Source organism: Stenella coeruleoalba (genome assembly GCF_951394435.1).
Source record: "Stenella coeruleoalba genome assembly, chromosome: 12".
NCBI classification, from domain to species: Eukaryota; Metazoa; Chordata; class Mammalia; order Artiodactyla; family Delphinidae; genus Stenella; species Stenella coeruleoalba.
The window spans coordinates 47,703,122-47,730,328 of record NC_137158.1 but is presented as its reverse complement, the minus strand read 5'-3'; the positions used below and the strand labels follow the sequence as shown (position 1 = coordinate 47,730,328).

The following is a 27,207-nucleotide window of genomic DNA, read 5'->3' as shown; positions in this document are numbered from 1 at the left end:
CCTTCTAGGCTTTTCACAACTAGAAGAATCAAGGGGACAAAATATACAACCCAAACTCCATTGTATATATTTTAGAATATTTCCTTCCAGGTTTTTTTTTTCTTCCCCATGTGAGCTTATTTTCATGGCTGGAGTAGTTGTATTTCTCTTGTTTTTTTTTGTTTTTTTTTCCCCCACTTACTTTATTGCATAAGCTTTCCTTCCCCCTTATCATTAAAAATTCTTTGTGAATGTTTCTAATGACTGCATACATCCCTTAGGATGGATATACTGCTGTTTAGTGTTCCCATGTAGATTCATTCACTCATTCATAAATAGTTATTGAATGCTTACTACACAGGAAGCATTGTTATAGGTGCTAGGAATAGAGCAATAAACAAAGCTAAGTCTTTGCCTTGATGGAGGCCACATTCTAACATTCTATCAATAGATGGGGGAGAAGACATGGTAAATGAAAAACAAAAATATATATGACAATACATTAAAAGAATCATACACCATGATCAAGGGGGATTTATTCCAGGTTGCAAAGATGGTTCAAACATCCACAAATGAGTCAGTGTGATACACTGCATTAACAAAATGAAGCATAAACATCATCAGTAGATCATCTCAGTAGAGATGTAGAAAAAGCATTTGACAAAATTCAGCGTCCATTTATGATAATAACTCTCAACAAAGTGGGTATAGAGGGAAGGTATCTCAATATAATAGACTGTACATGAAAAGCTCACAGCTAACATCATACTCAACAGTGAAAAGCTAAAAACTTTTCCTCTAAGATCAGGAACAAGATAAAGATGTCCACTCTCACAACTTTTATTCAATATACAATTTGAAGTCCTAGCAAGAGTAATTAGGCAAGAAAAAGAAATAAAAAGCATCCAAATTGAGAAAGAAGGGGGCTTCCCTGGTGGCGCAGTGGTTGAGAGTCCGCCTGCCGATGCAGGGGACACGGGTTCATGCCCCAGTCTGGGAAGATCCCACATGCCGCGGAGTGGCTGGGCCCGTGAGCCATGGCCACTGAGCCTGTGCGTCCAGAGCCTGTGCTCCGCAGCGCGAGAGGCCACAGCAGTGAGAGGCCCACGTACCGCAAAAAAAAAAAAAAAAAATTGAGAAAGAAGAAGTAAAACTGTCCCTATTTGCAAATAATATGACATTATATACAGAAAACTCTAAAGACTCCATCAAAAAACTATTAGAACTAATAAACAAATTCAGTAAAGTTGCAGGATACAAAATCAATACACAAAAGTCTGTTGCCTTACTTTACATTAATAATGAGCTATCAGAGAGAGAAATTAAAAAAACAACCCCATTTACAATTGCAACAAAAAGAATAAAATACCTCGGAATAAATCTAACCGAGGAGGTGAAAGAACGATATTTTGAAAACGATAAGACAGTAATGAAAAAAAACTGAAGAAGACACAAAGACCCTGAATAGCCAAAGCAATCTTGAGACAGGAGAATGAAGCTGGAGACATCATGCTTCCTGATTTCAAACTATATTACAAAACTATAGAATTAAAACAGTAGTAGTATTGATATAAAACAGACACATAGATTAATGGAAGAGAATAGAGAACCCAGAAATAAACCCATGCATGTATCATCAATTAACTCATGACAGAATATGGAGGCAATAATGTACAATGGGGAAAGGATAGTCCCTTCAATAAATGGCATTGGGAAAATTGGACAGCCACACACAAAAGAATGAAACTGGATTGCTATCTTATACATAACTCCCTTTAGTTAACAAAAGTTAACTTAAAATGGATTAAAGGCTTGAATATAAGACCTGAAACCTTAAAACTTCTAGAAGAAAACACAGGTGGTAAGCTCCCTGACATGTCTTGGCAATGATGTTTTGAATCTGACACCAAAAACAAAAGCAACAAAAGCAAAAATAAACAAGTGGAACTGCATGAAACTAAAAAGCTTTTGCATAGCAAAATCAAAACAAAATCGACAAAATTAAAAGGCAATCTACTGGATGTGAGAAAATAATTGCAAATCATAAATCTGATAAGGGGCTAGTAGGCTAAATATACAAAGAATTCATATAACTCAATAGCAATAAAAAAAAGGGAGGGAAGGAGGGGAGAGTGGTAGTGGTGGTTAGATCATACAGGCCACGGTAGGGACTTTTTACCTGATAGGAAGACACTAGGGAATTTTGAACATATGAGAGACATGATTTGACTTTGGTTTTAAAGGATCATTCCAGAGCCCATGTGAAGAAGGGACTGAGAGTAGGGTGGGGCAGAAAGGTAGAAACAGGAAAATCAATTAGAAAGTTATGATAATTAACCACGAGGTGATGACGGCTTGGCAGGGAAGGTGATGACGGCTTGGCAGGGAAGGTGATGAAACAGCAGTGAAAGTGGTTGTTTCTGTGTTTCTTTTGAAGGTTTTGCTGATGGATTAGATATGGAGTACAAGGGAAGAAAAGATTAAGATTTTTAATCTGAGCAGTGGGAAGAATGGAAGTTACCACTTATCAGGTGGGAAAGACTGAAGGAGAGATGATTCATTTTGAGAGGCAGGATGGCAATTAGAGGTTCGGTTTAGGATATGTTAGTTTTGAGATGATTTTTAGAGATCTAAGTGAGAGGCTGACTATGCAGTGGGACAGGGGATTAAGGAGAGGGTTCAGGCTGGAGAGTTGTCAGTATATAGATAAGGCTGAGAGTAGCCATGAGACTGGTCCAGCTCAACCAGGGGTATGTATAAAAAAGAAGGTCCAAGGACTGAGGCCAAAATCATTCCATGTTTAGACATTAGGGAGCTGAGGAGAGACTACCAAAGAAGACTGAGAAGGAGGGGTCAGAAAAGTAGCATGAAAATCAAGAGTGCATGGAATCCTGGAAGCCAAATGAACAAAGTGTTTGAAGAAGGATGGAATTATGAACTGTGTCAAATATTATTGACAGGTAAGGTAACCATATGTCTTAATTTGCCTGGGATAGTCCCAGTTTATGCCTTTGTCCTGGATTATTACCAGTGTCCCTTTCACACTTATAAGTGATCTTGTTCAGACCATAAATTATATGGTCCCCTGCGGTGGACACAGAGGTGTGCTATTTAGATCATCTTTCAAGAGAACCTGCTTTGGGGAGCACGGCTAATTGACACCTCCAGCTGCTGTACCTTCAGATCTATTGTGACATTCATGCCAGGTCATGCTTCCCTTGGGCCATTTCCAGCCACTGACTAAACACAGGGGAGTACCAGGAATGGGGCATTCCTGCCTGATCTGGACATTATTTGGCCACCAACAGGCCATTTTGACTTGGGGACTGACTCTCTATCAGTCTGGCTGAGACTTTCCCCAGAATTGCACTGTAATCTCAGGTTTTCCCTATCCAATCCTCCCTTTTCTCTCTTCTTAACAGGTGTCAGGCCTGCATTGCAACCTGAAGGCTTTTTTCACCTACCCTTTGTCTCTCTCCCTTTATCCTTCCCAGGCCTTTCTCCCAACAAATCATTTGCACATCTATTCCTCTTGGCATGTTTCTTTGAGGCCCTTAACTAATACAAATAGTACCAGGAATGGCCCAAGAAAACAGGCAGCGAGATGGGATTTGGGGTCTGGCTCACTCATCACCCAAGTGGCTAAGACGACCTCATCATGAGTGATAGATATGTGGGGCACAGACAGTCCTGGGCACAACATGGCAGCCCAAATGCTACGAATTTCACCAGTGGTGAACAAGAAAAATATCCCATGGAGGGGAACACCTTTGCCAACGTGATGATTCAGGCCTTTGAAAGATATAGAGGCGATGATGCCTATGAGAACAGTGGAACTCACTGGCTGTTTCCCTGCAGAACAGTTGTACTGATTCCCAGCAGAAGGATCATGAGAAATTAAGGGTATGTAGCAAATAAAGGCTAATTGTGAGAGCTAGAAGGTGTCTCTGATAGGTTAAAAAGAGGCACTTATAAACTGTAGAGTAAGAGTAGACACAACTGAGGGGCAAGCCCCGCATGTGATAGTCAAGGTAGGTCTGTTGAGAAAACCTGTGACCCTGAAACCTTGGATGGGGGCAACTGGATGGATGCCCCCAAGGAATTTGGCTCAGCTGACCCCTCTCACACCTCACTGCTTGTCGAGATGGCTCATACCTCTAACGTAAGAGCTAGCACTTTCTCTGTGCAGGGAGATACTCCTGTGGCCTGTCCCTAGCAAGGCAACAGGTGCCCCCTTGGGAGCTGCACCTACCTCTGATGGAGACTGCCAGGTTGATAACCAGGGTTAAATCCCAGCCTAACCTGACTTGGGATATGCTGGGTCTGATAAAGAAGGAAAGAGATTACATCTCAAAGGAGCTCTAAGAACTAGCTAGCATCTAATGGTGGGAGCCAGGGGAGTAATGCTGGGATTACATTCGGAGGGTACGTGAGTAAGGGAGTGGGAAGGTAAGACTGGATAAGCAGGAATTCATTCACTCAGTGGGACTTCCTGGAACATGAAATTTTAACATCTTGGAAAAGACCCAAGGCAAACTTTCAGCTAGGGTAGACTCGGAAGCCTGGAGAAAACAAAGGCCCATGCTGAGATGCCCTGTCAGATGGGAGAGGAAGGAATAAAAAGACTGAGGGAAGTGGGAATGCTGGCACGGACATATTATGTGAGGCCAGAAGACCCATCAAAGGACACACTAAGGTCATTAGAAACAGGATGATGAGAGGGGTGCCTCGCTGAGCATCACTAAGCAGCTCAGTAATGGCCTCCTCTGCAGGCCATCCACATCTGGGCTCGTTAAAATCTATGGACATGACACAGCCCTGAAATAATGGATACCAGATGGCTGCACTGGACTACTAGAAGCCAGGGGACCCCCATCACCATGATGATGGAGAGGCACCCAAAGAAGCTTGAGCATAGGGAGTCGTGGAGATGGTTAATAAAGCATGTTGTCCCCAGGACAAGACAGAAGGGCAGCAGTGCTTACCATTTACAATCAGAGAAAGGCAAAAATGGAGGAGTTAGGAGGCCGATGTGGTCACTTGAATAAAAATCACCATTGTACAGATCTGTAACCCACTGACTGAAGAAGTGGACAGGTCCTAGGACAGAACCTGTAACACCATCACGGTATATACTATGATGATTCCACCACAGGGAACTGTGTCCATTTATTCCAGTACTGTGCACTGGGAATCCCCAGACATTTCAGACTATTAGACACAGGATCTGAGTTGACATTGGTATCTAGAGACCTGAAGCATCATCATAGCCCCTTTGTTAGGGTGGGGTTTACGGAGCCAGGTATTAAATTGAGTCCTGGCTAAAGGCCAACCTACAGTGTGTCCACCGGGTCCGTGACCCCACTGGTGGGGGGGGGGGGTCACACATTTATACACTCTATAAATGTGTAATAGGGGTTGACATACTTGGTGGTTGAATCACTGGATCCTTGGCCTGTGGGGTAAAATATATCATGGTGTGGAAGGCCAAGCGGAAACCTCTGGAACTGCTGCCCTCCTCTCTTCCCTCCCCTAGCCAAGATAGTAAGTCAAAAATAAAATAGGATCCTGGGGAATGACAATGATTAGTGCCAGCATTTATGTTCAAAAGGTCACAGGGTTCATGGTTTCTGTCACACCTCCTTTTAATTCACCAGAGCTTCTGCAGAAACCACATGGATCCTGGAGCATGGCTGTAGTGTAGCATGAGTTAAATCAAACAGTAGCCCAATTGCAACTGCCATGCCAGGTGTAGTATCTTTGCTAGAACAGATTAATAAGGCCTCAAGTGCATGGTATATGGCTTGACCTCTGCTTATGGGAGGATCTTCACTGATGTATCACCCTATTGATGAGACAAGTAAAAGGTTACTGAGAGCTGATCTTCAGGTTTACACAGAGCTAGCTGATGACCTTGACAAGTGTGTGTGTAGTGGAAGCTAAGCTAGAGTGGGTACAAGAGAAAATGGAAAAGTAAGTGGAGAGAGCAAGAGGATGACTCATTTAAGGCTCGCTGCCATTTAAAGGGAGCAGAGAAATGAGTTAGTAACTAAAAGGAGACAGGGTCAAAGAAGGTTGCTTTTTTTTTTTTTTTTAAGGCAGGAAATATTGCAGCCTGTTTTATATTAATGGGAATGATCCAGTAGAGAGGGAGAAATGATGATGCAGGAAAAGAGAGGACAATTGTTGAAGGGATGTCCTTGAGCAGAAGACAGAGATTGAGGATCAGTATACAAGTGCAGAAAAAGGATATTTGACACTGCCTCCTAAAAGTGAAGAACCTCTCCCCACTCCTTTTAATAAGAGGATTTTCTTTACTGAAGCAGCTTCCAGACTATTTTTATTTTCTTTTTTTTAACTTGGACATTAAACCTCAGATGAACCTGTATTTAAAAATTGGTTTGCATGTAAAATAAAAAGTTTAATGCAATAATGTGTGTAGTTTTTTCACAATAGTTGGTAGTACCTGCTCAATGTACTTAAATATCCAGCTGAGGGGGTAAAGAATAAGTCAAGGGAGAATGAGATAATCTTTAGGGTTACTGCAACCTTTTAAATTCTGAACTTGTGTCCCAAGATGCTAAATAATAAATGGCAAAAAAATGGCAGAGACATTAGTTGGTAGGAGTTCTGATATGGGTGAGACCACGTACTGTGTCTGGTGTGGAGATAAGGCTTCCAGGAAGAGGCAGAAACTTACGTGAGATGTTGAAGAACAGATAGCATTTGGATGAGAAGGTAGTTAGGGTGAAGGTTTTCTAACAGAATGGGAGGAAGGAATTTACCAGGAACCTTCTGTGGAATATGAGAAAAACACTGCCGAGTGCACTAACCCAGAGGAGCGGTCAACTAGAATTGGGATAAGTACTCTGGTCACTTCTAGATGATGTACCCTTGAGCTGAAATAGTCTCGTAGTGAGCTTGATGTCCTCCTGAGAACTGTGACAAGATAGCTCTAACTTCATTCTGAGCAGCCATATGGACATATAGGACAAGCATAAGAACTAGATCAGGAAACGAGCAGATAACATGCAAAGCATTTTCTATAATACCACTTTTAGAACTTTTCTGTTTATAATAACTAAGGAGAAGGAGAATAAAGCATGGGTAATTTGAGTTCAAATTAGAAGTTCCTCTAATAAAGGAAGTGACAAGAATTAAATCTGCACTCTAAAATAGCAGTAAAAATGTAGTCAGAAGCTTTTATGATCTGAAAGAATATATATTATTAAGTGGTATAATTTTGTCTTGTTTTAACTTAATGCCTTGCCCTTGTTCTGTGACACAGGGGGATTCAGCGGTACCTATTCTTTCTACCTCAGTCTCCTAAGACCCAAAGCCTATATTAACCTGCAGCCTGGTACATTTTATGGCAGTGAAGCATTGTTTTTCTTTTTTAGTTTCAATACATTTTATTTAAAAAATTTTAAAACCTTTTTAATTTTTATTGGGGTATAGTTGATTTAAAATAGTTTCAATATATTTTATATCGCAAACAAAAAAGGGAGATGGCAGTATCTCACTGGCAGGTTTAAAAGTTTTTCAGTCCTTAAACATCGAATAACCAGGTGTCCCAAACTTCAATGCAAGATGGTGGTGCCTGCATTATCATTTTTAAAATTTACTAGCTAGTTTGAAACAGTTAAGGATAAAATTGTGAATAAAATTTCCCTTCTCACCAATCCCAACTGAATACAACTTCATCATGGTTTTCCCTCGGGATACAAGTCTGACATATCCCTAGGCTCTTATCTTACTCCTTTCAGAAAGTACAAGCGAAGAATGTGTTTTTAGAAGAAGCCTTTGAACAAGGAAGAACAAATATCATAAGCTCTGTTCTTTGTGTTTCTTACCAAATCTGTCTGTCAATGCCCTCTGTCGGTTTCTGAGTGTGGAGGAGAAACTGCCCGAGGTAAAAACAGGATTTCACACTCCACAAAGCAAGATGGAAGAATACTAATAATACAGAACCTTTAGATATATCGAGATAACCTCCCAGATATGTCAAGAAATTCCATAAAAAAGCAGGTACAATGAAAAAAAGTAATATGATACTAGAGGAAAAAGGATCCTATTGTTTTCTGAGATGGATTACACATTGGGTAAAATGCACTAGAAGAAGAAAAAGAAAAAGGATTGTACCTAGTAAAAATAAACAGCAATAACAAAAAGTTTTGTTAATTTTTGTTTGTTTTCCATCCCATTTCTTGATAATACCATTACTGGCACAGGGCTGATAATGTAGTTGCCAAAAATAAGGGCAAAGCTGTAGTAATGAGAATTAGCAGGAAAAAAAATAAGCTCTGACATTCCCATCAATTATAATCCATGTTTTAAGCAATTATGTGTTTAGAATTTTAAGATACTTGATTTGCTCTTCCTGAGCGAAAACTATTTTTACCTGAAGTATTCTAAAGAAGCTTCCAAATTATGAGGTAAACAGAGTATTTTACCAGTTGTAAATACATATATAGACTAAAGTATATACTCCTTAAATAAATGTTGGTAAAAATCTAGTGGTAACTAGATCGTTAGAGTCATGCAAATATTGATTAGGAATCAAAATATTTTAATTCTTTAGTTTTGTTTTCCAAATTTTAGTCTACCTTTAAACTAAATTTCTTATATGTAATGAAAATTGTATATTTATTAATTTACGCAGTTTTGATAGGAAATGGAAATAATAATGACAGAGGAGGATGGTTTGAGCAAAATCACTTTAGTGACTTTGAAATTTTGGGAGATAAGTAGAACTAGAGCTTACTAGGAGATTCGAAGAACAAAACAAACAGAAAATATGCTGCTGTTGCTTTTCTAGATGAAAGAAATGAATTCCGTAAGACAAAGGAAATTTGGACTCCTTATTTCTGTTTTAGAGGTGCTTTGTTTCATGAGTACACTGGTAAACCAATGGAAACACTGTAAGTTGAGGTAGACATGACCCTGTGTTGTGGAGAACTTTAGATTTTTCTCTTATTGAGTTAAACTTGTGTTTTAAAGTGGAAAAATTCCAAGTAAAGAGTAACATTTTATCAAAGTATTAATTATTCCAGTAAATTCACTATATATTTCTCTAAACAATATGTTTCTCTAAACATTAATTTTTCAGTCAAATATTTTACTCTTTTCCCCCAAAGACAATTTGTCTATTTTCTTAAAGTGAGCTTGGATTAGCAGAATCATCTCTGCCGACTCTGCCAGTGGCCACTCTGCCTGGACAGTGTTTCCACTGGGGTGGAGGTCAAGGCTGGAGACAACTGGGCGCTCCTCCTGAAGGCTGCCTTGCCTTTTTAGGTTATGAGGGTCTCTCTGTGTTTAGGATAACATGATTGACAGCTCTGCTCCAGCTCCAATTAGCACCCTATAATTTATTAGCTTCTGCTTTCAGATTGTGCGTTAACTTCACAAATATTTCAACCACGGAAACAGCAGCTATCAAGTGTCTCGTTCCTGATCCAGCCCTCTGTGGCTGGAATGAAATACAAGGAAAGAGCGGTACACTTGGTCTGTCAAGTGAGAATAATCATTTGTGTCTGTGCCTGTCTGAGGGCATGGGGTCTCTGATTTCTCTTTAGGCATGCATTAGTGGTGTGTGTGTGTGTCTATGTGTGTGTGGTATCTGTGGATAAATAGATTCTATTGTATGGATCCTGTATTTGTATTGTGAGTTTCATTTATTCATGGGAGATGAGGGAGAGCTGATATTGAGGAAATATGAAATTTACATTTGCTTAATCCTGTTGTTTGTGTAAATGTCAAAACTTCAGTTATGTGCAAACAGCAACTATAACAATGATATTGCCTTTAGGACATTTTTTTCCTTTACTTCAGAATTTAGAAATATGCAACAAATAATGAAGAACAACAAATCTTAAAAATCTTGCAAGGAAGAAGGGACCATAGAGAGCAAAGACCTTCACAAGTACAATCAAAATGTGAATTATTTGCATGCAAATTATCCATAGACTGTTAAAGCAATTTTATAAAGGAATCTTATGTTTTTTGGTTTCATTTATTTTTAAAGTCTTTTCAAATATCTTTCAACTTTTCTTCCATGCTTTGACTCCTAGTGAATTATGTTCAAAAATGCAATTTATGGAAACGGCATTTATATGGAAAGCAGTTTAAGTTTTATTTTAAAAAATCCCCAACTCTGAAGTAACCAATCACTAAGTGTTTAAGAAAAGGTTTCTTGTTTATTTTGATAGAAGGTGTATAGGTGCCTGCACATAAGCACAGGATTTATGATTCTAAGCAAATGGGAGGTTAAAATTACAAGTTGCTTCCCCCTATTCGAAAGGGCACAGAAAATGCAGTATTTACCCAGAAAGAGTGGCAAGAGAAGCTTCCAGTCAGGGAGTCTACATCCCAACACTCACCACCTCTGCCCTCCCTCCCGTCCAGGCCTGAATCAATCTTAAGTCATTGCTAGAATTTGCCACGCATGGAAATAGAACTTCAAAGGGTAAATGAGACAGGATGGCAACTCTTATTAAACTAAGGGAGTAGAATAGATAGAGTTCCCTGCAGTTGGGTGACTGAGTTCTCAGCCAGAGGGCAATCGGCAACAGGATTATTTGGTGGCGGGGAGCTGTCTCTCCCCTTTTCCTCACCTCTCCCTCAGTAGAGGCCAAATGCAAAGGGAAAACCGTGGATGAGGAGGACACCAGTGCCAACCGGGATGATTAGAGGAGAATCTAATCTTTCTCTCAGACCCCCAACCAGGTATAATATATGCAAAAACATCATGTTTACCTTTTCTCATGTCATCCCTCCTTTCTTTGAATGTCCTTTTTTCAACTACTAGGGCCTTCTCTACTCTGCATGGTTTCACGAATATTAGCAAGACAAGCATGAGAATTCATCCTTTACATGACTTGGTGGGCCTAAAAGAATGTCAAAAAAATGTCAGTTAGAGCTATGAGTTCACCAAAGTTCCCTTCGAAAGTCTTATTACACAGAACCAAATGATGATAGTTCCAGGGCCTCTCGCATTTCTACTTTGGGAATGTACATGGAGGGAAATGCTCTGCTCCTCTGCTCCGTGTGTCCTATGTTGTAGGTCACTGGAGCCCTGTTCGGCAGTCTGGACGGTCTGTTCAGGACTGCCCCAAAGGCCAGTTCCAGTGAATGAGTCTCCTCACCAGCAACCTGATATTCAGGTTGGATGCAGCTCAGGAGAGAGGCTTCAGTAATCAGAACCTCGTGGCAGGGAAAAGGCCCCCTGTGGGTCCTGATCAGAGATCTTGTGAGTGTGAGCACGGGGAAAGCTTCTTGGGGAGGGGGACTACTTGGAAAAGATGTCCAGCAGAGAATGCACCTGCTGTGCTTTCTTCATCTGTACACTCAGTGGCAAAGTTTTAAAAGGGCGCTGGAACCAAATGCGTTTTATTTACGCTTGTATACGCCAGCGATCCATGCCAATGGAACATGGATTTAAAAAAATCACAGAGAATCCAAATTTAATTTTAGTTATTGCTTCAATGTCCAAACCTCAGACTAACACGCTGAACACGACTTGGTTAGGTTGGGTGTGAAGAGCTTCAGAGCAGAGAAGGCTATAAATACTGAAATGAATTAATAAGAGAAGCGATAATAATTCCTTCCTAGAGATGAATTGAAAAATGCATCTGGCTGAATGGTCTACAGGTAGTGCCATTTGACGAAGGAGTCTGGACAACGTCCTGATACTTCCTTTGAGACCTGGGATTCTATAAGTTCTACAGCATGTCAGTCTTTGCTGGCCTGTCTCTTTTCCCTTCTTTATTCATCTATTGTGGAGGAGAAAGTAAGCCCAAAGGTGAGCATTTCAAGACAGATCAGAAGTGGGCCAGTAGTTACTGCAGTGGATAATAGTGCAGTCTCTGCCCCGGGCTGCCTGGGTTGGCATCCTGGCTCTACCCAGTTATGTGACTGGGCAGATAACTTCTCCTCTGTGAGCCTCTGTGGTAATAAGTACCACACAGAATTGTTGTGAGGTTTAAATGAGTTAACCTATATATAAAGCCCTCAGACCAGTGCCTGATAATTAACATTAGTTATTGCTATATGCAATGCAATTAGTTATTACTAATTACTATCACATCTGGGACAATATAATCATATAGTATCTTCCATCTGAGCAAAAACAGTAATAGGTTCTTGTAATGATCATAGTCTACTTAACATGTACCAAAATGATAGAAAGAGGGGATGGGTAACTCTGCTAAGCCATGTTCTGAGTAAGGTCCCTTAACTGCACCCAACTCTTGAGACAATTACCCAAGATACACTGTATTTGCCTCTTGTGTTATAATGAAGATCAAGATCTGAATTAATATTTTATGCTTTAACAACTTTCAAGGGCAGTTTGGGCATAACACTAAATCTCTTCAGAGAAAGGACACGAATAACTTTGGCATCAAGGGAAAATAAAACCATTAATTTAATAATTTCTTTTTTTTGGCCTAGCTGTAGGTTTGGTTTCCTAGCCTAGCTGATTAAAATATAAAATAACCAGTATTTCCAAAACATTTTTAAATTGAGGACTCTACTATCTGAAGAGTCTAGAATTTAAGAAGTAACAATAATTCTCTTTTGGAGAAAAATGTGTGTATCTGACTCAATGGTATACAAGTAGTGTTTTCTACACATCTCTGCTTTTACTTGATGAAGGCCATCAGATAACCTGGCCTTCCGTGGGCTACCATTTTCTTATCTGTAAAAAGGAGGGGGGATACCCAACTTCTCATCTCCAGGGTTGACATGAGGTGGAAAGGGGTTCACAGGTTTCACAGCATGACAATCACTTTGGAAAACCAAAAATATATATACGAAGTAATTTTACTTCCTGACATCAGATCATACTACTATAAATTATTTTATGCTATTAGAGAGAAAATAAGGTATTTGTTTTCCTTTTAAGAAATAACACAGCGACCTAGTGGTAAACAAACATCTTTAATGTTCGTTTCTTCTTCCTCATCCCCTTCAGTTTTGCCCACATGTGTACCCCTTCCCCTGTCCCAACACTAAAGTGACCAAACCATGACCACAGAGACTGAGAAGAATATTCGAGGTACCAGAGACTCCATGGGCATCTCTTCCCCTTCTGGTGACTCCTAGTTCTTCTTCTTGGAGACAACTGGGGCCTCTTGATGCTTACTTGTTTTCATCCAAAGGAGGATAGAAGGAGGGACAGAATTTGTGGGAGAGAAGGCAGAGAGAGTTTCTTCTTTCATCATAAAATGTTCTTTGTAAAAAATATGATATATACACACACACACACACACGTATAAAACATATCCAGTGCAACTGCAATTGCTGTGCCAAACACTGGGAAGTGCCCCCTTTGGTCGATGTATTTCTGGAGTTTTAAACAGTTGTCCTACAACAGCTGCATTTCAGTAAGACTCAGGCAGGTGGCTCCAGATAAGCCACTTGCCGCTCACATTCAGGCTGAGGCTTCCACGTTCACAGTCCGAAGGAAAAAGTGTGTCTTTGTGTCTGGAGTGGGTGTTGTAGGGAGGGAGCGGGCAGGAAAGGAGCTGGAGGCTACAGGTGAGGAAGAAGGAATTGGCTTCTTTTGACTTCTTTACCACAGTCTTTGATGCAAATACAAATACATTTCAGTCTGAGGATATTGACATCGGCAGTGCTATGATCACACTACTTAATGAAATAATTCACATCAGCATAAAAAATATTCACACCAAAACATCTCTTTTTCTTTCCCTCTTTCCAAGAAAACTATGATATCATGTCACCTAAGTGATCACCATGGATATTTCCAGTGATTTGCCCAAAAGTCATTAAGCATCATTCAGAGTCTTCGGATTTCCTCTTTGGCAGAAGGAATTATTTTTAGATGAACATTCTGTCGATGTGTGTTCTGGTTTTCCCAATACACGGAGAAGTTTGAAGTCTCTGCATTCCCCCATGTCCTCATCCATGAAGTGAGAGGCACAGATGCCAGCCTCCATGGCTGGTCAGAAGGAAAAGGGAAGGGGAAACCCTGGGTCAGCAGATCAGCTCAGAAGGGATGCACCACAGAGGGAATAACGACGAGCTGCAAACCAAGATCAGAAGCTGTTACAAACCCACTTGATTTCAGCTCTGAGTGTCACCAATTGCGCTATGCAGAGACCTACAGGGAAGAAGGTGGGTTGTCTAAAACCAGTACAGATCCTTGCTTTTGTCCTGAGGCTGCAAATCTGAAAACAGAGAGAAAATAAAAGGGAGAGAGAGAGGGAGAAGAGAAAGAGAGAGGGAGAGAGAAGGGGGTGGGGGAGGGAAGGCACAAGATATTTAAAGAAAGAGAAAGACAAACAGCACTGTTTCATTGTGAAAGTCACAGAATTCATCTAAAGGGCATGAATGAAAGTAAAAGCAAAGCAAACAAGTGTCAAATTTGCACCTGAGGGAAGGGAGAGCCGGCAAGACTACGAGCCAACGATTGCATTTATTATATAACTATTTTTTTCATTTGCCCTAAAAATAAAGCAAACAAAAAAGTAAACCCTTATTTGCCTGTACCTTTCAAATTCAACTCTTCAAGCCAGGGACTTAATATTATCACTAAAATCGTATTCTTGTTAAGTTTTATGTTTTCCAGAGACCTATATAATTTGACAATTAAGTTGATATCAGAGTCATGAGTCATATTTGTATGACTTGTAACTACCACAAGAGGTGACAAGACCCCCCCCGCCCCCCCCATCCCGGGCCACCATTTAAACTACCCTCTTAGCAGGCACTCTAGATCAGCGCTGTCCAACAGAAACACAATGGGAGCCATGGGCATAATTCAAAATTTTCCGGCAGCCACATCGAAAAAAAGTAAAGAACAAACAGGTGAGACTTAGTAATATATTTTATTTAACCCAATATATTCAGTATGCAATGTGTTGAAAATATTTCAACATGCAATCAATGTAAAACATCAGTGAGATGAATTTTACATTCTTTTTGGGACAAAGTCCTGAAATCCAGTGTATATTATACACTTACAGCACATCCCAATTCGGCCTGGCCACGTTTCACGTGCTCAACCGACACATGTGGCCGGTGGCTACAGTGCTGAACAGCACAGAGCTAGAACCTTTCCAACAAATTTTATTTTTTAAAAATCCTCTGTAATATTAACCAGCTACTTTCTCATTCTGCCCACACCGATAACAGACAGGGTCATCTGTCTGATGAAACACAACCCCGCCAGGCAGACCTTCGGGCCTCAGGGTCACTGGGGTCTCCAAGGAGAACTAAGTAGGGTCCCGGCCTCAGCCCAGGTTTGGGCACAGGGCAGGAGGGGCCCGGGGATGCCACGTTCCCTCTCCCGCTTACCTGAGTCCACGCTGAGGCCCAGACCCCCGGCCACGTCCCCCGTGGGGCTCGCGAAGGGTCCCCCGGGCGCGGCCCACGTGGCGCCGGCCGGGTCGCCCTTGGCCGAGAGCTCGCAGGACGGGCTGCCGGGCGCGGGGGCCGGCGCGGGAGCGAGGCGGGCCGGGCGCCCCGAGGCGGCCGGCATCAGCAGCGGCCCGTAGCGCGGGTCGAAGTGCGGCGCGTAGACCTCGTGCACGGCTGCGGGCCGCGGGTAGGCGGCGGCCTGGGCGCCGAGGGCGCCGCCCAGCGCGTAAGGGTGGTGCGGATGCGCGTGGTGGGGATGCGCGTGATGCCAGGGCTCTGCCGCGCCCTGGTGCAGGTGGCCGTGCAGCGCGGCCGGCGAGTAGGGGTCGGCTGCGGCGAAGGGCAGCTCCGAGTGAGCGGCGGCCAGCGGGCTGCCCAGCGGCGCGGGCACCGGCGTCTGGTAAGCGCTGTTCCAGAAGGAGGCGGGGAAGCTGCGCTGGCTCATCGGGAAGGAGCCGTCTTTGGGCCGGCGAGGCGGAGGGGAGGAGAGGGAGAGAGGAACGCATCACCGCCGGAAGCACGGCTGCCGACGCCGCTCGGCCGCCGCAGAACTGAACGGCCGGGGCGGGCAAAGGGCGGGAAAGGCGCCGTGCTGGGCGCACGCGCGGCGCCTCTCTCGCGGGGCTGCGGCCCGGGAACGCGAGGTCCGGGCGCCGCACTGGGGAACTCTTTGGGGAGGAGCGCCGCTTCCTCGGATGTTGCAGGCGCGTCCCAGGCTGCGGGAACCTGGAGACTGGCGGGGAGAGGAAGAGCGGAGAGACTTCCTTCCCCAGCCCCAGTTTCAGGGCGCAGGGAGCTTCTTTCGGACTCCGGGCTGGACGGCCTCGGACCAGAAGCGGCCTCGCCTTCCCGGCCCGCAGCCTCTCCTGAAGCTAAAGGTACCTCTTCCCTCTCTTGGTCGGCCGCCTAGCGATCTCACTACCCGCTCTCGCGTTTCAGCCTCTCTTGCTCCAGAAAATGTGCCCCTCCAAGGCCTCGGATGGACTGGAAGTCCATCGACATATTTCGGAGTCTTGCTATTATTAGCCTCCTTTCTAGAAACTTTATTTCAAAAAAATTTTTTTGCAAAGAGTATACTTGACCTATTAAAAGGGCAGCTGTATTATTTGCAGAGGAGGACACGAAGGGACAGGTCTTTTCAGTTTTAATTAAAAAATTTTCTGCATCAAAATGTGGACGTCAGGAATAATAATAATAACAACAATAATAATTATTATTGTTTGTATCATTGTTGACCCCTAGTGTCTGGAAGCATTTTAAGAGAACAGCATTTAGCTCAAATTTGTTGCCTTTAGTTGGGAGGAAAGGAAAGAAAGACATTTAATTAAAAGAACCCTGGAGAAGGCATCTGCATTTCATAGTAGATAATTTAAAATGCTTTGAAAATGCATTCTAAGTAGTGAACAGTCTTCCTGTTAAAAGTATTTAGGCAACTGGAGAATAAAAAGAATGTTTTGTATTTAAAACTAATGTTTTTGGATCTTGTCTAGGCAAGGTTTGTACAAACTGTCACACTCTTAAGAAAAAAAAGGAAGGGCGACAGTTGTCATTTCCCCCAAAATGAAATATTTGTTTTCCTTTGTTACAACAAAGTCCTCATTTCTCAGCTTGGTACACATCAAAAGCAAAGATTAGTGAGAAAGTTACCAAAGTTACCAAATAGTTACTTCCACCCTTGTTTTGGTAATAAAGGGAGGTCAAGATTTCAGAATAGAAGGGAGAGTTCGTTAACTCATCCAAGAAATCATTGTCCCAGGCTAGGTAAAGCAGTGCTTGGTGAGGAGGGTAAACCAATAAAGAAGGGATGTGTTTGGGGAAATCCCTTAGAGATGTTTTGGCTACCCTTAAATTCTTATTTCTTTATTATTTTACTCGCTTATTGAAAGACATTCTCTGCTTCAAGATTTCCCAAGTAATCAAAATCTGGCAAAAGGCATAAGTAGGTTTTAGGAGACATTCTTCAGCAGGTTTTGCTTGCACTGCATTCTAGGACTTTTTTCTCTGGAAAGAGTTTCAGAAATGGGGTAAGGGCCCTGTAAGCTGTTGTTTGTGAAGATCCCCCTCCCCCCTCCCCGCCCACCTGCCTTGGGAGGCTGCTGGAAACCTCACATTTCCACAGCACATTTACATACATTTTCTGTTACCCTTACAGCCACCTCCAGGGATAGTTAAGTGGGCAAATATTATTCTAATTTTAGAGACCAGTAAATAGAGTGACCTCCAAGAGGTTAAGAGACTTGCCCAAGGTCATATTGCTAGGAAGTGGTGGAGCCAACGCACAAACGTAGGCCTCCCAATTCCAAGGCCTTTGGTTTTTTCTAGGTCACTGCTCTGCTCTGCCTCTTCAAGGAGAGATCTTAGGCCTGTGCCTACTCCTCCTTCGATTTCCTTATCCTCTCCCAATGGCTCTCCTCACCTCTTCTCTAACACCTAGCATTCTTTCAGCTGCATCTCTTTGAACCCCTGTAGGTGGCCCCCAGGCTATGAGGGCTCTCTATCCTCCCTTGCCAGTTGGGGCCCCATACTTACCCCGCCAGGGCCCGGAGCTCCGTGGGGCTTTGCTGCTTGTACAGCTTGGGGAATAGCTGCTAGGCTGGCTCAGGGCCCGGCTGAAGTGTTCATCCACCACAGAGCTGATGTCTCCCTGGAAATAGGTGAAAAGGACGCAGCGGGAGTTGATGTACTCCGCCTCTGGTGGGCGCTCTTTCTCCGGGCTGCCTTCTTCTTCTTTTATACTAGCCGGAGTTTGGCTGGAGAAGGAGGAGCTGCCACTGCCACTGCTGTTGCTGGGGCTGGCGTTGCACTCCTGTGCTTCCTGCATTTTGGAGTAACAGGCTAGTTTCTGCTCAAAGGAGAAAGAATAGAGAAGTCAATTTCAAAAGAGCGAGCAAATTGTGTTCAGACTGCACTCCCTCATCCGGATCCCAAAGGTATCCAGGAGCAACTGACATGGGTGTCCATGCCCGGTGCTCAGTAACGTGGGCTGCAGTCAACAGGCCTCCCAACCTGCAGCTCAACAAAGGTGGGGCTCCTGAGAGGCCGACTGCCCTTCTTGGAGCCTCTGTCTCCCTGGAATTGCTGCCAGGCCACAGGGAGAACTCTCTGAAGGTGTCAGGGTGAAGGTCCAGGAAGACGCCTAAGCAGTTTGACCACAGAGCCAGGCTCAAGGCAGATATAGTTTTAAAATCAGGCTCCAAGGGTAAAAGGCACCCAAGTCCAGTTAGGGCCTGACTCTTCCCTGCCTGAGAACTCAGGGCAGACGTGCAAGATGCAGGATTAAAGCATCCTCATGATAGAACATGAAAATAACAAAATCCACTCTACACAACAAGGATGTAAAGGAAGAACTGCTGTAGGATGAAAACATGGAATAACATCGTGACATGGATCATTTTAATAAATGCAAGTTGATATTTGGTCATTCATAAACTGGCCATTAGAAAGTCTCAGCTTTTAAAGAGATCTTCTTTTGAGTAAGGAAAAACCAGTGGGCTATGACAATTTCTACCTCACCATCTGTGTATATTGAGGGAAAAAGTAATAAAAAGGAGCAGAGGATGATCTTGTCTGTAAGGTTGGGTAAATCATGACTGTCTGATAGTGATTTACAAAACCAAGTGTGGCCGCTGAAAACATTTTCTTAGAAACGAGCAATGGACTGAATGCAGTGTTAAAGCAGTATGCAGGCAGGGATGCCCTTCAAGGGAGACCCTGATCATACAAAAATGAACAGAGATCTTGGGGCAATAGATTGGTCCAGGGTCAGGGAGGAGAAAGGACCAAACGGACAGAAAACCAACCCTCCTTTCCTCTTTGTAATACTCGCAGCCTGGGAAGGAGCTCATCTTGGACACCGAAGCCAAAAGACTGGAGTTATTTAGCAATATCACCATTTCTACCACATTCTCACTTGGCTTACAGTGAGAGACTCTGGTGATAACTAAAATTAACATTGAGACTAAACAAACTTCTGGTTGGAAAGTTTTAAAAAGGAGAGGAGGAGGGAGAAAAACAAAAACAAAAGGCAAAGTCTACCCATTCCATCATTAATTCATCCGGAAATTTTCAAATAGATATTCTGCAAGCAAAATTGGCAAAAGCATGGACTCGGACACTGGGATGTATTTCAATTTTCCCGAAGCAGGAGGTCCAGGCCCTCACTTTCCAACCTCGTCCGGACTCCTAGGGGATCCCCCCCTCTGCCCACTGGAGTGCGATCTTATTCATTTCCTGGACTACTGTCCTCAGTTTCGACTACAGCAGCTGAGGAATGAAAAGAAAAACTTCGACCAGATATAGCCCGGAGAATAGAAATATTGTAAAAATTAAACGAAACTTGAAGAGTTTGCAGAACCGGGGCTAGTGCTCTTCTCAAAAGTGGGTTTGTTGATGGCAGGGCAGCCGGACTCAGCTAGCGAAAGGCGAAGTATTATCTATGAAGCTTGCCTCTGCCAGGTCAATAATATTTCCCAGAACTTTGCAAAGCAGAGATTATAAAGCCAGTGAGTTTCGTGCAGTTCTCTTTGTAACGAATTCGCTGGTTCTGGAATTAATTGGCCTGATCGCTTGAGAATTGAAACTGAAAAAAAAAAAAAGCCTTTGATAAAATAAGCTTGCAGAGATGAGAACGCGAGTCTTTGATTCTCAGACATAAAGACAGAGACAGGCCTTTGCTTTTGTTTTGTTGTCACTCTCACCTTTGGGACCAAAGTTTGGTTTTCCCTGCGTGAGCTTTGCTTGCATCTCCCCGCGCCAGCACCGGGCGTGGAAGAAATCTGGAGTCCGACATACCCTAAGAAATCGATGCAGCTCGCGCGATCCTCGTCTAATTATTCCCGGGAAGTCCGGGGCACGCACTAGCAGGACTTAGCTGCCTTCCCGAGAGAGCAAACGGGCAAGCTAAAGGGGTTAGCTCAACCTACTGGGTGGCAGCGCGGGCAATCCCCGCATCCGGGAGGCGCCCGCCGCTGTTCGGATGCCCAGTACCCGCGCGGAGGCACCGGGAACCTCGGAGTACTGGCAGTGCTCGGAGAAGCCAGGGCGCGCCACCTGTCTACGAGGCCCGGCCGAGAAGAGACACGTACCTGGTGGTAAGGGGTGTAGGCGGCTGCGAAGTAAGGCTGGGGAGGACCATAGACTTGGTACATAACATCCAGACAGCTCATGGCTTCTCGCAGCGGAGACGGTTAAGTGTTTTATCATCAACTCTCGGGCGGCAGAGGGCAGGGATGCTGCATGGGCGGCACTTGGACCCGAGCTCCCAAGTCATCCGCGGCGGAGCGAGGGGCAGCGTGCTCCGCGGCTCGGGATCCCGCTCGCACGCTCCCTTCCCACCCCTGCAGTTCCCGTCGCCACCGCGCTCCGAGATGGAAGCGCCCGGCCTCCAGCTAGTGGGCATTTAAACCCCACGCGGGGCCGGCGTGCTGACGCCATTCCCGGGCCGCGGAGGAGGAGGGGTTGGGGGCGGGGCCGGGAGGCCAATGGGGTGCGTGGGACGAGGGACCGAGGGGCTTGCCGATGCGTTTCCCTGGGCTACCCGGCGGCGAACCTGTGGCCGAAGGGTGCGGTGAACTGCGCAGCCCGGAACTTGAGCCCTGAGACTTCGCACTGTGAGAAGCAAGGATTTTCCAGGCTAAAGCAGAAGGGGGCGGGAGGACGGAGAGGAGAGGGCAGAAATGGGGGCTTTTACATTTGGAGAGAGAAAGAAAGTTGTTGAGTAGTGGGGAAAGGTCTTGTGGGAAGTCCCGACCTCACACTGGAGAGTTGAGTGTGTGCGTCCGGGGTGGCGAGGTGGGGAAGATTCTTTGCTCTCGGCTCCTCGGCTGGAGGAACGGCGCTATCCCTAGGAATACCCCAGGAAATCCGGATCTTCGCAGACAGGATGTAAGAGTCCAGGAACTCCTCTCTGCGCGGAGGAGCTCCCTCTGCGGGGAAACGGCAGCGGCTGAAGCCTGTAACCGCTGCCCTGCGGCACCTCCTTTGCGCCCCCTCTGAGCCAATCCGTACGCCGTCAGCTACCACACCTTTTAATTCTGCTCACTGGGGCGGATCCCTATTGCCCCTCTAGATTATGATCCCGCCCTTTCTCTTTGACGCCCTCCATCCGAGCCCTCTAGGTCCGCGTTATTCGCTCCCCGCCTCCAGCTCGTCCGGGTACCAGCTGCTTTCGAGGAGTCCAGGCGGCTTTACCCAGACCCCGGCCGCCCCGACTCTCCTCGGCCGTCATCCTTTAAAGTTTCATTAACTTTTTCGAACGAGGACTCATTGGCTGCAAGAGGAATTATCCTAGGCACTGCAGGGAGGTCAGAGAGGACTTTTGCTGACTCTTCAGTCAGTAATACAGCAGCTGCGATTTTGTTTGCTTGTTTCGTTTCAGAGGTGAAAGAGAATACACTCCAGTTGTGAAACACGCATTTCGCATCGCCGTTCTGTTTCCTTCCCTGAGACCTCTCCTGGTTCGGACCTGCTTCCTGCAACGCTTTCCGCCTTCCCAGGCACCCCTCCCCCAGCCCTGTAGTTCTCTGTCCTTAAAGTTTAGGAACGAATTGAGACAAGGCTTTCTGTACGTCGGGACAGGTGGGGGAAAGAACGTTACAAGAATACCTGTGGGGCATACTTGGGGGTAGGGAGGGTAGAGGTTGGGAGCATTGAGAGCCCAGACCCAAGAAAGAAGCAGCGTGGATCACTGATAGAAATGAACTCTAGTGAATAACTAGAGTTTATAAATAGAGTATAAATACAACAAAAAGTCCGACATCGATTCACAGACTATAAAACTGCGAACAAATGCACCCTTAAAAGATATATTTGTCTTAGGGACTTCCCTGGTGACACAGTGGTTAAGAATCTGCCTGCCAATGCAGGGGACAGGGGTTCAAGCCCTGGTCGAGGAAGATCCCACAGCCGCAGGGCAGCTAAGCCGGTGCACCACAACTACTGAGCCTGCGCTCTAGAGCCCACGCGTCTAGAGCCCACGCTCGGAGCCAGCGCACTGCAACGAAGAGTAGCCCCCGCTTACCACAACTAGAGAAAAGCCCACGTGCAGCAACGAAGACCCAACGCAGCCAAAAATGAATGAATTAAATTTTTAAAAAAGATATATTTGTCTTTAAAACGTGAATATTTTAAGCCAAATGGTTTCAGGGTTGAATTTTGGTTTTGTTCAATTTATAAGTGGGTAGTGGCTCCATGTCTCCAGTTCGGTTTATAAATGGTGAGAAGTCGTGAGTGGCTGAAGTGTTTTTTTAATTAGCTACAGTGCAATCTATTTTAAAGCAAATTAAAAAAAAAAAAAGACACCCCTGTGGTACAGTTTTACGCAAGTCTCTTTTTAGGGGCCAGGCTGCCTTGTGGCTGAGCTGGGTGGCTTCTGGAGCCTACCATGATCCAGGCGCACAGGTGAAGCAGAACGTCCCTCCCACCACTACTCTAACCCTCCCTCCCCAGGAGTTTTGGAGGAGGGCAACAATCGCTTTACACGTATCTCCTCTGGGGACAAAGAAGCGAACGGTCGTGGGAAGAGCCACCCTTGCTGCTGGGGACCACTTCGTCTCGCACCAAGCCAGGTCCTGGGTGGGCCCGGCCCGCAAGCCCCGGGTCAAGTGTAAGGACACCGCAGTGCCCGGGATAGATCGCCGCCGGTAGGCGCGGCCTCCGTGGGTCGGTCACACTCCCGCTTTTCGCGCAGGTCCCTCTGTCCATCCTTGGACATAGAGTTTCTACTCTGGCTTCCTTGGGGTAGGGCATCTCCAGGCCTGAGCGTCCGTCGCCTGAGCGCGCTTCCTCCCGAGCAGCCCAGGCTCTGCAGCGTGGCCAGAGGCTGGCAGTACTGCGCGGGAAAAGCGGTGGGAGGCAAGCGCCGAATCGCATGTCTAGCCAATGCGCTCGGCAGCTCGAAACCTGTCCTCGCTCACCTCCCAGTAGACATCGCCTATCCTCTGTACACAGTCACGCTGACATTTTAATTTTACTTTGGCCCTGAACTTTACTTTTCCTACAAATGCAGGAGAAAATAACGACAACGTTTCTGAACCAACAAGGTCCAACAAATTGTTATTTTTGAAAAGGATTACAGGAGCAGCGATTTCCCACATTTTGAACGAAGAAAATGAAGAGAGTACGATGCCAGTTGCCTAAGGCTTCTTTCTGTTCACATTTCTCAATCCTCTCTTATTTGAAACAGTTTTTAAAAACATCATTGAACCTAACTAAGGGTACCGACTGCACAGGAGCTTAAAGGAACACAGGCAATTGGGCCAGTGAGCATCAATCCTGAATTTAGGCAGGAAAGCAGTCTCCTCCCCCCAAATCCAAAGTACAGAGAGGAAAACAAACAGTCCGCAGTTTTAAAATACATCCAAAGATTGAAGCGTGTTCAGTCTTTTCTGTATATCTGAAAAGCTGTCGTTTACACGTGGGTGGTATTTATCAATCTGATGAGGTTGCCTCTTGTTTCTAAGTTGAGGCAGAAAGTAAAAACAACTAAATTTAACCCGTCTACTCTCCCAGCCATTCAAACTGCCAGGACATTAGTAGAGTCAAAGGAGTCAAGTTTTGATTTAGAACCTTGGGATGGGGTACAGGTTGAAGGAGAAAACTGGGAGGAAAGTCTCTCTCCTCTTCCCTCTTTCTCTCTTCCCCTTTCACAGTTATTTTAGGAGAAGAGATTGCAAAGCAAACAGTTAAATGTCCCAGAACTTGGGTCCCGAGGAAAAATGTACTAACATCCCCAGAAAAATCAGCTATTGTGAATTGCATCTAATCTAATTGCCTTTTAACTTCCTAATTGGGCTGAGCGAATATAAAACTTCTTTTAGAAAGGAATTCCACTTTATGATAGCTTCATGGCAATTTACCGAGCTGCCAAGGTGGGGGAGGGGGTGCCATATGAAAATAAAATCAATTACACCAAAACTCCCTTTCAGTACCCTAGTTCTAGTGTGCAGTTCTAACAGTATCTATAACTGTGAAAATAAAAAGTGCCTTTACTCTCAAAGTTCATGAATGAAGCCAAATTACTTTTGAATGATACATGTTTCAAGGTAGCATCACAATGAAATTATTTTCTTTTCAGAAGAACTGCCTCTCGTTTTTTAATAAGCTGACTTCATTACCTTCTGAATTTTTTCTGTCCACCTGTGTCATCTTATTCTGAAAACTGCAAAGAAGCTGCTTTATAGGAAGGATGTAAGGAGTGAAACTAATTTGGATTGCTGACCTGAGCCAGTCCAGCCCCTCCCTCAGCCATGGTTTATTTGAATCATTGAGTCTTGGCATTTTATGCTGCCTTGTTTTGCCAGCCAGAGGATGAACATGATGGTAATCTCGCAGACTTTTTTTTTTTAAACCCCTAAACCCATCATTGCCTGTTTTACAAAGCAGAGATGTGTTTGGAATTTGGAGAGTAGCTGACAAGATTTTGTGGATTCAGCCTATTAATAGTATTAGTTGAAAACATGTCTGCAGAAGCCAGCTTTTTCAGTGTTAGTAATGATACTCTAGTGATTAATGGAGGGTCTGAATGGTGATTTTATTTTAAAGAAATAAAGAAAAAAGGAGAAATTCCTGTTCTCCGAAATCTCACTGAAATGCTAAGTGGAGGAATTCCAGTTTACTTCGTGAAAAACCAAGAGAAAGAGGGTTCAATTATTTTCATGCAAATTAGAGTAGTTTTTAACAGTGTTTTCAAGTAAAAATCGTCTATGGTTTATCCTGATGAATAGATGAGACTACTTTGTAATTATTAACATATATTTAGTTATTATAAGAATGTTAAAGTTTTTTTCCTTTATATTTTAATGACTATTTTCATGTTAAGTATAAGACAACTTCCTGAATTTAGTTTTCTCTTGAATTCATGTTGACAGTAATGTCCAGTTCTAGGATTGAGAAATATATTTAATACCAGATTCATCTTTCAGAAATGAGTTCTTTTTAATGAGTCTCTATGAGATGCTTAGTATAAAAATATTATTATACAAATACAATTCACAAGAGCCAAACCTTAAAAACGATAACAAATGACAAAAAGGGAGATTTGGAATAGATGTGTGGAAAATATTTTGGCTTGTTAGATTTTTACAAGAGTGGAAATGTTAGAAGAAAATTTACATCCTCTGATTATTTACTTGGACACAAAGAGTTAATTCAGAGAACATGTATAAATTATTTCTTAATGGGAAGAAGTTATTTTTCATCTTTACTTGGCTGGAAAAGTCACTCTACTTGCCTTAGATTTCTGACCATAGTGGATTTTTTTTCTTTAAAGACATACAGTCTGGAGATGACAGCCTAGAAACAAACATATGCTAGAAACTAACATATGTGTGAAACTCCTTTTGTAAGATGCAGGGTCATAGAGGATTTTGCAGATTCAGAAGGTAGTAGTAGACTGAAGGATTTAAACTGTTGACTTAGATATTTGACAGTATTGGTGTTGATCCATTCCCAAACTTCTGTTTATAAACTTCATTTCAGCAGGATGCTAAAGGGATTAAAAGGAGACCACAGTAATAACAGACAGAAGGTGAAGATATCCATGTGGGTGTGATGTCCTGTCACATGCTTCAAGAAACAGCTTCTTAGAAACTCACTCGTAGGAAGTTTCTTTTGGCACGTGTGGAAGAATTTTTAGCACTGACTCCTAGACTGGCATTGTTTGTCTTTAATGTATTCGGTTATAATGACTGATTTTGAAGTCTGTTTCATGGTGACATAAGTAAATTAGGTTTAACTATGCCTTAAGTATAACATGTAGAAAGAAGTTTGATGGTGCATCAAGACACTTAGCTTAGCAGACCCCAAAGCAGACTACACCTTTTATTTTTGATCTTAACTTTATGCTATAAATACTGTGCATCATATTTTAAGGTAGAAGTCCAGTTGTTGACTATGAAATTTAAACTTCACCAGCTGCTATTGTTTTTCATCTTTCTTTAAGAGAGGAATGAATCAATCAATTTGTAAAGTAATCCAACCCGTGACATTACAGGGGTAATTAAAAAATAAAAGTTTTAAAAATTTGAAATGTAAAATTTAAGAACAGTATATCATTTTATATGCCTCATGCAAGATATTGCTGCACAGTGAATCAAAGTGGAAATTTGTCAGTTGTCCAGCTAATTTGGAATGAAAACCAGCTGAATATGACCATGTAAGAAATCAAACTGAAAAACTCAGGTCTCAAAGTGGGCTTTCACCAAGGAAGCTTCTTTACATATTAGTAGATTAATGCTTATACTCCTGAGCATAGCTAATTCTTTCTCCAAACAAATCATGTACTCAGAATGTGGCCATGACCTTAGTAGTGTCTGTTGGTGTTTGTAAATAGTTTAAGAAGCCAGTGATTCTGAAATGGTTCAAAATGAACACGTGTTTTTACCCCTTAGCGTTCTTTTTCTCTGTGGGAATTCAGTGGAAAAATAAATTGAGTTTATTCAATTTATTCAATAAATTGAAACCCTAATCTGCATCAATGTATATGGCTTTGTTCCTGGGTATATGAGGAAGTAGCTAATTCCAGGGCACTACCCTTTATTATTTTTGGTAATGGATGTGGTAAAACAGCCTTTCAGTGATGCAGTAGGATAACTCTATTAGTAAACAACTATTGCTGTTAGAAAAATAGGCCGTGTCTGTGCATTTCAAATAAAGTGCTAAATTAAAGCAACCCTCCCAACAAGTTAAACAGAAACAAAGGTCCTTTTTTTTTCTTTTACCTTGGGTAGTAGACCTGAAAACTACAGAGAATTATTTCAGTAGAAAGAAAATTCCAATAGTAGATGTCAAAAGGAAGACATTTCAGAGCACTCGTCAAATAGTTAGGTGAGCAAGTAGTTAAAGAAC

The 27,207-nt window shown here is 43.4% G+C and overlaps 1 protein-coding gene across 1 annotated transcript; it reads right to left on the bottom strand.

The window, feature by feature from the left end:
- Nucleotides 1–12,701: 12,701 nt before the first annotated feature.
- VGLL2 (vestigial like family member 2) lies at nucleotides 12,702–20,528 on the bottom strand (the record flags this gene model as incomplete). The annotated part of the gene is made up of 4 exons (XM_079939495.1): nucleotides 12,702–14,026; nucleotides 15,301–15,822; nucleotides 17,893–18,205; nucleotides 20,448–20,528. The coding sequence occupies 4 exons, from the start codon at nucleotides 20,526–20,528 to the stop codon at nucleotides 13,986–13,988; spliced, it is 957 nt and encodes a 318-aa protein (XP_079795621.1). The 3' UTR covers nucleotides 12,702–13,985.
- Between the last annotated feature and the right edge of the window lie 6,679 nt (nucleotides 20,529–27,207).